General features: G+C 39.4%; 1 protein-coding gene across 9 annotated transcripts in view; it reads right to left on the bottom strand.

Moving 5' to 3' along the window:
- ABLIM3 (actin binding LIM protein family, member 3) overlaps nucleotides 1-11,860 on the bottom strand; it is a 137,370-nt gene that overhangs the window by 83,813 nt on the left and 41,697 nt on the right. For all 9 annotated transcript variants that reach the window (XM_010850515.1, XM_010850522.1, XM_010850514.1 and 6 more), the window contains one exon: nucleotides 5,809-5,946. In XM_010850515.1, coding sequence (XP_010848817.1) covers nucleotides 5,809-5,946 — 138 coding nt within the window. The remainder of the gene's footprint in view (nucleotides 1-5,808; nucleotides 5,947-11,860) is intronic.

Raw genomic sequence — 11,860 nt, 5'->3', positions numbered from 1 at the left:
CCACTGGAAAAACCATAGCCTTGACTAGATGAACCTTTGTTGGCAAAGTAATGTCTCTGCTTTTCAATATGCTATCTAGGTTGGTCATAACTTTCCTTCCAAGGAGTAAGCGTCTTTTAATTTCATGGCTGCAGTCACCATCTGCAGTGATTTTGAAGCCCAGAAAAATAAAGTCTGACACTGTTTCCACTGTTTCCCCATCTATTCCCCATGAAGTGGTGGGACCGGATGCCATGATCTTAGTTTTCTGAATGTTGAGCTTTAAGTCAACTTTTTCACTCTCCACTTTCACTTTCATCAAGAGGCTTTTGAGTTCCTCTTCACAAAATCCTAAAGATGCTACCAGAGAGCTGTCAATACTATAGCTCATCAGTGAATTTGGTCAAGTTTTAGGATACAAAATTAACATGCAGAAATATGCATTCCTATACATTAACAATGAAAGATCAGAAAGAGAAATTAAAGAAATAATCCCATTTACCATCACATCAAAAAGAATAAAATACCAAGAAATAAACCCAGCTCAGGGGACAAAAGAACTGCATTCTGAAAGCTGTAAGATACTGAGGAAAAAAATCAAAGACGACACAAACAGATGGAAATATATACCATATTCTTGGATAGGAAGAATCAGTATTGTGAAAATGACTATACTACCCAAGGAAATCTACAGATTCAAGGCAAATCCCTACTGAATTACCAATGACATTGTTCACAGAACTAGAAGAGAAAAATCTTAAAACTTGTATGGAGACACAAAAGACTCCTAATTGCCAAAGCAATCTTGAGAAAGAAAAATGGAACTGAAAGAATCAGGCTCTGTGACTTCAGACTACACTACAAAGTCACAGTCATCAAAACAGTATGGTACTGGCACAAAAATAGAAATACAGATAAATGGAACAGGATAGAAAACCGGAAATAAACCCATGCAGCTATGGTCAATTAACTTACGACAAATTGACTACACAATATCAGAAAGACAATCTCTTCAACAAATGGTACAGTGAAAACTGGAAAGCTACATTTAAAAAGTGAAATTAGATCATTCTTTAACACAATACACAAAAATAAGCTCAAAATGGATTACAGACTTAAACATGAGACTGGACATTATAAAACTTTTAGAGGAAAACATAGGCAGAACATTCTGAGATAAATCACAGCAATATCTTTTTCAATCCATCTCCCAGAATAATGGAAATAAAAACCAAAATAAACAAATAAAACCAAATAAACAAACGGAACCTACTTAAACTCAAAAGTTTTTGTAGAGCAAAGGATGATCACAAACAAAACAAAAAGACAATTCACAGATTGGGAGAAAATGTTTGCAAATGATGTGACTGACAAAGCATTAGCCTCTAAAATTTATAAACAGCTCATGATGCATAACAGCATCAAAATAAACAACTCAATCAGAAAATGGGCAGAAGACCTAAATAGACATTTATCCAAAGAAGACATACAGATGGTCAAGAGGCACATGAAAAGATGTTCAACATGTCTAATTAGAGAAATGCAAATCAAAACTAGAATAAGATATCACCTCACACCAGTCAGAATGGCTATCATCATCAAAAAGAAAAATCCACAAACAATAAATGCTAGAGAGTGTGTGGAGAGAAAGGAGCCCTGCTACACTGTTGGTGGGAATCTAAACTGGGACAGTCATCATGGACAACAGTATGGAATTTTTTAGTTTTGTTTTTTCCTTACAGAAGTAAAAACAGAGCTACCAGATGACCCTGAAATCCTACTCCTGGGCATATATCCAGAGAAAAACATAATCCAAAAGGATACATGCACCCCAGTGTTCATTGCAGTGCTGTTTACAATAGCCAAGACATGGAAGCAACCTAAATGTCCATCAACAGAGGCATGTATTAAGAAGATCTGGTACATATATATAATGGAATATCACTTAACCATTAAAAAGAATGAAATAATGCCATTTATGGCAACATGGATGGACCTAGAGATCGTCATACTGAGTGAAGTGAGTCAGATAGAGAGGGAGAAATATTATATGACACTCTTAAATGTGGAATCTAAAAAGAAATGATACAAATGAACTTACTTACAAAACAGGAAGAGAACCACAGACTTGGAAAACGGAACTTATAGCTGCCAGAGGGAGGGGTGGGGGAAGGGATAGTTGGAGAGTTTTGGATGGACATATGTACCCTGTTTTGTTTAAAATGGATAGCTGACAAGGACCTACTGCTCAATGTTGTGTAGTGACCTAGATGGGAGGTGAGTTTGGGGAAGAATGGCTACATGTGTATATATGATTGGGTCCTTTCGCTATTCACTTGAAATTGTCACAGAATTATTTGTTAATGGACTATACCTGAATACAAAATAAAAGTTTTTTTTTTTTAATGCAAGAAAAAAGTATTGTCAAAATGACTATACTACCCAAGGTAATCTACAGATTCAATGCTGCTGCTGCTAAGTTGCTTCAGTCATGTCCGACTCTGTGCGACCCCACAGATGGCAGCCCACTAGGCTCCCCCGTCCCTGGGATTCTCCAGGCAAGAACACTGGAGTGGGTTGCCATTTCCTTCTCCAATGCATGAAAGTGAAAAGTGAAAGTGAAGTCGCTCAGTTGTGTCTGACTCTTTGCGACCCCATGGACTGCAGCCCACCAGGCTCCTCTGTCCATGGGATTTCCAGGCAAGAGTACTAGAATGGGGTGCCATTGCCTTCTCTGATGCAATCCCTATTAAATCACCAATGGAATTTTTCACAGAACTAGAACAAAAATATTTAAAATTTGTATGGAAACACAAAAGACACCAGATAGCCAAAGAAATCTTGAGAAAGAAAAATGGAGTTGGAGGAATCAGGCTCAGACTTCAGACTATACCATAAAGCTATAGTCATTGAAACAATATGGTGCTGGCACAAAAACAGAAATAAAGATCAGTAGAACAGGATAGAATGTCCAGAGATTAACCCATGTACCTATGGTCACCTAATCTAAGAAAAAGGAGGCAAAAATTTACAATGGATAAAAGATAGTCTCTTCAATAAATGTTGATTGGAAAACTGGACAGCTACATGTAAAAGAATGAAATTAGAATAATCCCTAACACCATACACAAAAATAAACTCAAAATGGATTAAAGACCTAAATGTAATGTTGGATATTATAAAACTCTTAGAGGAAAACATAGGCAGAACACTTTCTATCATAAATCACAGTAATATCTTTTTCAATCCACCTAATGAAAATAAGAACAAAAATAAACAAATGGGACCTAATTAAACATAAAAGCTTTTGAGCAGCAAAGGAAGCCATAATCAAAATGAAAAGACAATCCTCAGAGTGTGAGAACATATTTGCAAATGAAGCAACAAATAAGTGATTAATCTCAAAAATACACAAACAGCTCATGTAGCCCAATATAAAAAAAAAATCAAATAAAAAAATGGGTGGAAGAGCTAAACAGACATTTCTCCAACAGCACTAATTATTACAGGAATGCAAATCTAAACTATAATGAGGTGTCACCTCATACTGGTTAGAATTGCCATTATCAAAAAATATACAAACGATAAATACTGGAGAGGGTGTGGAGAAAAGGGAACCCACTACTCTGTTGGTTGGAATGTAAATTAGTGTAGCCACTGTGGAAAACAGTACGGAGGTTTCTTTAAAAAATTAAAAAATAGAACTACCCTATGATCCAGCAATCCCAATCTTGGGCATATATCCAGAGGAAACTATAATTCAAAAAGATACATGTGCCCCAGTGTTCACTGCAGCACTATTTACAACAGCCAGGATGTGGAAGCAACCTAAATATCCATTAACAGAGGAAACAAAAAAGAAGATGTGGTAATATATACAATAGACTATTACTCAGCCATTAAAAAGAACCAAATAATGCCATTTGCAGCAACATGGATGGACCTGGAGATTATTATACTAAGTGAAATAAGTCAGGCAGAGAAAGACAAATATCATATAGTATCACTTCCACACAGAATCTAGAAAAATAATATAAATGCACTTTTTTATAAAACTGAAACAGACTCACAACCTTAGAAAACAAACTTATGGTTACCAAAGGGGAAAGGTTGGGGGGGGTGGGGGATAAATTTGGAATTGACATATACACACTATTTTGAGTTTGGAATTGACACATGCACACTACTATATTTAAAATAGATAACCAACAAGGACCTGCTGTATATCACAGGGAACTCTACCCTATATTCTATTATAATCTAAATTCTAAATGGGAAAAGGCTTTGAAAAATAAGATATATATATATATGCACATATATAACCGAAGTACTTTGCTTACACTTGAAACTAACAAAACATTGTAAATCAACTATACTCCAATACAAAATAAAAATTAAAAAAGGAAACCACATAATTAAAATATATTCCATATAAGCTTCCATAGATAAATTAGGGAATATGTATATGAAATTTATTTGCTCAGTGAAGAGTCCAGTTAGATCCTGGGGAAAGAAATCTGGGACTTTACTTGATGGCAGAGGAAGTCAATCTCAGATGCATGAGGCTGAGGTTAGTAGTACGCACTAAAATGAAAAGATCTGGCGGTTTCAACTGACCTTAAATTCAATATATATCAGTGGTTCCTCAGGAAGTTAACTTAGTATCAGTCACATTAAAGAAATGTAGTCCTTGCTGTATTTGGCAGACCTTGAGAAATGTGGTCTGTTACGAGCATTATGCTTTAGGAATGATAGTGACAAACTGGAAAGAATCAGGGAGGAAGACTCTAGGATGATTACACAAGTTGGAATCAATTCAGATGAAGCCCAGTTTCAGGACCTGCAATATAATCGGGTGTGGGAGAGGCTTGACTGCAAGCATGTGTAGGGCAGCCATGGGGAAAAGCAATCACAAAGAGCTCATAAAACCCCATGAGGACAAATCTAAAATCAGCAGTGGAAGTTACGACTTAGAGGTCAAACATGCCCTAAACCCAAAGGCCAGTCCAATATCAGAATGGCTTCTCTGTGGAACAAGAAGCCTGGAAGGAAAGTTCAAAAAGTGGAGGCTGGAGCGGCATTAGTCAGGGACACGGAGGAGGGAGGGTGGCCTGGTATGAGAGGGCCACAAGGCTCCTTCAGCCCAGTTCCTCTTTTCCTGCCACTAGTGAGCCTTCTTTGGGAATGCTTAGTTTGCTTGAGCAAAGGTTTAATGAATTATCCACGGGTAAGCTGTCAAAATTAGAGGTTACCCAGCATCTTGCCTGGAGAATCCCAGAGACGGGGGAGCCTGGTGGGCTGCTGTCTATGGGGTCGCACAGAGTCGGACACGACTGAAGCGACTTAGTAGCAGCAGCAGCATCTGTCTGCTCCCAAATTACAAACCTTACTGAAGATGTATTTTCTCCCTTGTTAAGCCGCACCTCTGAGGACTCTCACCCTTATCTCAGAGCCATGCCAAATTTTAGCCATGACAGTTTTGCCCTTTCATTGGCTCTCAAATTGATTTATAGGCACAAACCAGGAGTCTTCTCAAATGTGTAAAGTAAGCTTGCAGGATTGCCATTTTCCTTCTGGGTCAGCACTTCCACTCCAGGATCTCCAGGCTCCCTCTCCCACCCTGTATCCCACATCCCTTACTCTACCCTCTCGTCTCATGTCACACTGCTGAAGAGAGAATTCTTATAGCCAGCTCAAGGAAGGTCTTTTTAGGCCTCTGTAGGTATCTTAACTGCCTATGTTTGTTTGTTCTGCCTGCCCTGTGGCATGTCCTGGGGTGAGAGTACGGCCAGGAATCTGAGAAGGGAGTTGGGAGACTGGGCCTCCTACCTTGACAGGTGAAGCATCTGATGTGGAAGTGGTTATTGTGGACACGAACCACCTCCCCTTTGCAGGTGTCTCCACATCGGTAGCACTGGATGACATTGGAGCTGCCCCGGGGACTGTAAGGATTCTGCTGATATGGAACTGTAGAAAGAAACAAAGAGATCACCATCCAGAAGGCTCTTTTCCTTTAAAAAGTCTGCCATAACACACGATTATAATATTAACTGGCAGAAAAAGCAGAAAGGGTGAGCATGATTAGCAAAGTACCTTTAATACATCATTAGGCTGAGTATGCCAAGCTAAGACATCTTTAAAAGGTGAGTGGCATTAAGACAAGAGTTTATAAATCTACTTAAGCAGGCAGAGACTTCTGAGTGAACATAACCTTTTCTTGTAATAATAGAGCCCAAATTCACAAATGAAAAATAAAAGACAAAGTAGAGTATTGCAAGATAAATGATCCAGAAATACCATTTCTTGGGAGACCTCTGGATTAATACCAAGCTCCAAAGGGAATTTAGGTCTTGCCATTGACTCATGGGTCTTGAGGAAAGGGGTGGCTGACTGCCTCCAACTAGCCTTTCTGTTGAGCAAGTTCCAGCTCCTCTCTGCCTCTCAGTTTACACATCTATGAAATAAGGATGCTCAATAGCGGCTGACTTTCTGAAAAAAAGGCTTCAAGTTGGAAGCAGGTTGATGACGTGACTTACCTTACAACTGCCTTTGAATAGCACTTTCCATAACATTGAGAACATTATCAAATGTGTGTAGTTGGGGGAAAGAGCTGGTGGAGACTATAAAGGGGCTGAAGTCACTGGGATGGCAGTGCTATGGTCAGCATTTGATGATACTGTAGACCTGCACTTGCCTTTTGAGGCTACTGATCTCTTGCTTAGACTTTCTCATAGCTCCTTTTCTAGATTTTCTTTCCCTGGAATATACTTTGCATGGCCACTCTATAAACTGGTCATCTAGTATTTAATAATGGTAGGAGCCTGTCTAGAACATAAGTTTCAGGGTCAGAAGGGATATTGATAGCTGTCTGGTCCAACCTCTATATATAAACTGTTGAGACAACTTTGGGAGTGAGGAAGAAGCTTTTGGAAGAAGCCCCTAGGGGTCCTGGGGAAAGAATCACTCAACTCCTCAATTCTTACTCAAGGCTGAAGTAATTGTCCACAAATTTATGCTCATATCCTATTAGGAGAAGGCTCACTCTTGTCCTAATTTTAAGGATGACCACTTGATTGGAGGGGAGGGGAACTGGTGTCCGTCATTTAGACGTGTAGACTTTCTGGCTAAACTCTGAATAAGCATAAGTTAAAACTGTACTCAAAGAAATTTTTAACTGCCAAGGAACCTAAAGAACACCTAGATCAAGGGTTCTTGACCTTGTGTGGTAACTGTTATGTCTGTTTATTGAAATTTGAGTCTTTTATTCTTGGCACATGGAGGACTACACGTAGTGTCTTGCTTGACAATGAAACGTGAATGAAAATTGTGTGTCACTTCCAACTGGAAGCCCTGGGAGCCAGTATGGGATCTGCCATATTGCCTTTCCCATAGCCCAGCGACCAGTGATATCCCAGATGGTGTGCAGGGTGCAGCAGCTTGGATTCCTGATGGAGAAGTCCTGGAGCAGAGCTCTAAGCTAACCCAGGATGAATGTCGATCGTGAGCAAGGAGGAATTTTTGTTGTCATAGCCTCTAAGGCTTTTTTTTTTTAACTGCAGCATACCCTGATACACCTGATATCTAATATTTCTAATGAAACATAAAATTTGGTGTTATACACATTATACTATAGTTTTCTTCAGATTCTCAAAGATGATCTCCACAACTGATCTCATGTTCCTTACACTTTTTGAAGACAAGGAACAGAAATGCCGGACTTTCAATTACCTCCCACATCTTGAACCATAAGTGCACTGAAGGGCAAAAAGCTGGTGGATTATCCCTGAAACTGCTAATACTGACAACTTTTATCTGAGGTGGGAGAATAATATCTTTCCTACAGTCTTTTTCTCAAGAAGTTTATGCCCTTTATTTAAAGTTTCTTTTTCCTGTCTTAAATTTAAGACAAAAGTTAAACAAGTTAGCTAGTTAACTAAATCATTAATTAACTCAGAAAATGAGTTAATACATGTAAAGCATTTAAAAAGTTCATGAAATACTCCACAAATATATTTCAGGGCTCCACTGGTATCTTGACCATCATATCCTCCCCAGAGCTCAGAGCAATCCTTTCCCACTCCCATAAGGTCCACAAACATTCTCCTTGGTCTTATTATTTTTTTTTTTGCTTCTTTTTCTAATTCCTGCTCAGTGTCCCCTGAAAAATATTTCATTCTCCCATCTCCCCCAAATTTGTGAGAAAAATATAGATTCTGTTTATATAAGCAATGTAATGATCTACTATTGCTGAGGGAAATAAAACTGTGAGTCTGAAAATAAAATAAGAAAAAATAGTATCATCACCACCATCAATGATGAGAGCTCTTGAAAGGATCCAAAAGTTCCTCCAGAATCACTACACAAATTTCATCTACCTCTTCTCTGTTTTTTAAAATGTTTAATCTATTTTTTTTCGTAGTCAACAAACGAGTCCAAAATGTAGTACTTGGGTGCAATCTCAAAAATGACACAATGATCTAGGTTTGTTTCCAAGGCAAACTATTCAATATTACAGTAATCCAAATCTATGCCCCAACCACTAATGCTGGAGAAGATGAACTTCAACGGTTTTATGAAGACCTACAAGACCTTCTAGAACTAACACCAAAAAAGATGTCCTTTTCATCGTCAGTTCAGTTTAGTCGCTCAGTCGTGTCTGACTCTTTGTGACCCCATGGACTGAAGCACGCCAGGCTTCCCTGTCCTTCACCAACTCCTGGAGCCTACTCAAACTCGTGTCCATTGACTTGGTGATGCCATCCAACCATCTCATCCTCTGTCGTCCCCTTCTCCTCTTGCTTTCAATCTTTCCCAGCATCAGAGTCTTTTCCAATGAGGCAACTCTTTGCATGACGTGGCCAAAGTATTGGAGTTTCAGCTTTAGCATCAGTCCTTCCAATGAATACTCAGGACTGATTTCCTTTAGGATGGACTGGTTGGATCTCCTTGCAGTTCAAGGGACTCTCAAGAGTCTTCTCCAACACCACAGTTCAGAAGCATCAGTTTTTCAGCACTCAGCCTTTCTTACGGTCCAACCCTGACATCCATACATGACTACTGGAAAAACCATAGCTTTGACTAGACGGATCTTTGTTGGCAAAGTAATGTTTCTGTTTTTTAATAGGCTGTCTAAGTTGGTCATAGCTTTTCTTCGAAGGAGCAAGCATCTTTTAATTTCATGGCTGCAGTCACCATTTGCAGTGATTTTGGAGCCCCCCCCAAATAAAATCTCTCACTATTTCCATTGTTTTCCCATCTATTTGCCATGAAGTGATGGGACTAGATGCCATGATCTTTTCATCATAGGTGACTGGAATGAAAAAGTAGGTAGTTCAGAGTTAGGCTGGAGTAATAGGCAAGTTTGACTGTGGAGTACAAAATGAAGCAGGGCAAAGGCTAACAGAGTTTTGCCAAGAGAATGCACCAGTTATAGCAAACACCCTCTTCAACAACACAAGAGATAACTCTACATATGGACATCACCAGATGGTCAATACTGAAATCAGATTGATTATATTCTTTGTAACAGAAGATGGAGAAGCTCTATACAGTCAGCAAAAACAAGACTGGAAGCTGACTGTGACTCAAATCATGAGCTCCTTATTGCAAAATTCAGACTTAAATTAAGGAAAGTAGGGAAAACCACCAGGCCATTCAGGTATGAGCTAAATCAAACCTATGATTGTACAGTGAAAGTGACAAATAGATTCAAGGGATTAGATGTGATAGAGTGCCTGAAGAACTATGGACAGAGGTTAGTGACACTGTACAGGAGACAGGGATCAAGACCATCCCCAAGAAAAAGAAATGCAAAAAGGCAAAATGGTTGTCTGAGAAGGCCTTACAAATAGCTGAGAAAAGAAGTGAAAGGCAAAGGAGAAAAGGAAGGATATACACATCTGAATGCAGAGTTCCAAAGAATACCAAGCAGAGATAAGAAAATCTTCTTAAGAGAGCAATGGAAAGAAATAGAGGAAAACAATAGAAAGGGAAAGACTAGCAATCTCATCAAGAAAATTAGAGATACCAAGGGAACATTTCATGGAAAGATGGGCACAATAAAGGACAGAAATGGTATGGACCTAACAGAAGCAGAAGATATTAAGAAGAGGTGGTAAGAATACCAGAAGAACTGTACAAAAAAGGTCTTAATGACTCAGATAACCACGATGGTGTGATTACTCACATAGAGCCAGACATCCTGGAGTGTGAAGTCACGTGAGCCTTAGGAAGCATCACTACAAACAAAGCTAGTGGAGGTGATGGAATACCAGCTGAGCTATTTCAAATCCTAAAAGATGATGCTGTTGAAGTGCTACACTCAACATGCCAGCAAATTTGGAAAACTCAGCCATTACCACAGGACTGGAAAAGGTCAGTTTTCATTCCAGTCCCAAAGAAGCAATGCCAAAGAATGTTCAGACTACCACACAATTCTGCTCATTCCACTTGATAGCAAGGTAATGCTCAATATCCTTCAAGCTAGGCTTCAACAGTATGTGAACTGAGAATTTCCAGATGTACTAGGTGGATTTAGAAAAGGCAGAGGAATCAGAAATCAAACTGTAAACATCTGTTGGATCATAGAAAAAGCAAGGGAATTTCAGAAAAACATCTACTTCTGTTTCATTGACTAAGCTAAAGCCTTTCTGTGGATCACAACAAACTGTGGAAAATTCTTCGTGAGATGGGAATACCACTTTACCTACCTCCTGAGAAACCTGTATGTAAGTCAGGAAGCAACACTTAGAACTGGACATGGAACAATGGACTTGTTCAAATTGGGAAAGGAGTATGTCAAGGCTGCATACTGTCACCCTGCTTATTTAACTCATATGCAGAGTACATCATGAGAAATGCTGGGCTGGATGAAGCACAAGCTGGAATCAAGATTGCAGAAGAAATAACCTCAGACATGCAGATGACGCCACCCTTACAGCAGAAAGTGAAGAGGAACTAAAGAGCCTCCTGATGAAGGTGAAAGAGGACAGTGAAAAAACTGGTTTAAATCGCAACATTCAAAAAATGAAGATCATGACATCTGCTCCCAGCACTTCGTGGCTAATAGATGGGGAAAGAATGGAAAGAGTGACAGACTTTATTTTCTTGGGCTCCAAATCACTTTGGACAGTGACTGAAGCTATGAAATTAAAAGATGCTTGCTCCTTGGAAGAAAAGCTACAATGAACCTAGACAATGTTTTAAAAAGCAGAGACAAAGGTCTGTCTAGTCAAAGCTATGGTTTTTCCAGTAGTCATGTTTGGATGTGAGAGTTGAACCATAAAGAAAGCTGAGTGCCAAAAAATTGATGCTTTCAAACTGTGGTGTTGGAGAAGACTCTTCAGGGTCCCTTGAACTGCATGGAGATGAAGCCAGTCAATCCTAAAGGAAATCAACCCCGAATATTCATTGGAAGGACTGATGCTGAAGCTCCAATACTTTGGCCACCAGATATGAAGAGCTGACTCATTGGAAAAGACGCTGATGCTGGGAAAGATTGAAGGCAGGAGAAGAGGGCAACAGAGGATGAGATGGTGGATGGCATCATCGATTCTATGTATACGAGTTTGAGCAAACTCTGGGAGATAGTGAAGGACAGGGAAGCCTGGTGTACTATGGTCCATGGATTTGCAAAGAGCTCAATATGCCAGCAAATTTGGAAAACTCAGCAGTGGCCACAGGACTGGAAAAGGTCAGTTTTCATTCCAATACCAAAGAAAGGCAATGCCAAAGAATGCTCAAACTACCGCACAATTGCACTCATCTCACACGCTAGTAAAGTAATGCTCAAAATTCTCCAAGCCAGGCTTCAGCAATATGTGAACTGTGAACTTCCTGAGGTTCAAGCTGGTTTTAGAAAAGGCAGAGGAACAAGAGATCA

This window comes from Bison bison, unplaced genomic scaffold (assembly GCF_000754665.1).
Source record: "Bison bison bison isolate TAMUID 2011002044 unplaced genomic scaffold, Bison_UMD1.0 scf7180017864291, whole genome shotgun sequence".
Taxonomy (NCBI): Eukaryota; Metazoa; Chordata; class Mammalia; order Artiodactyla; family Bovidae; genus Bison; species Bison bison.
Note: the sequence above shows the minus strand (reverse complement) of the source record. Positions and strands in the feature narration are given on the sequence as shown.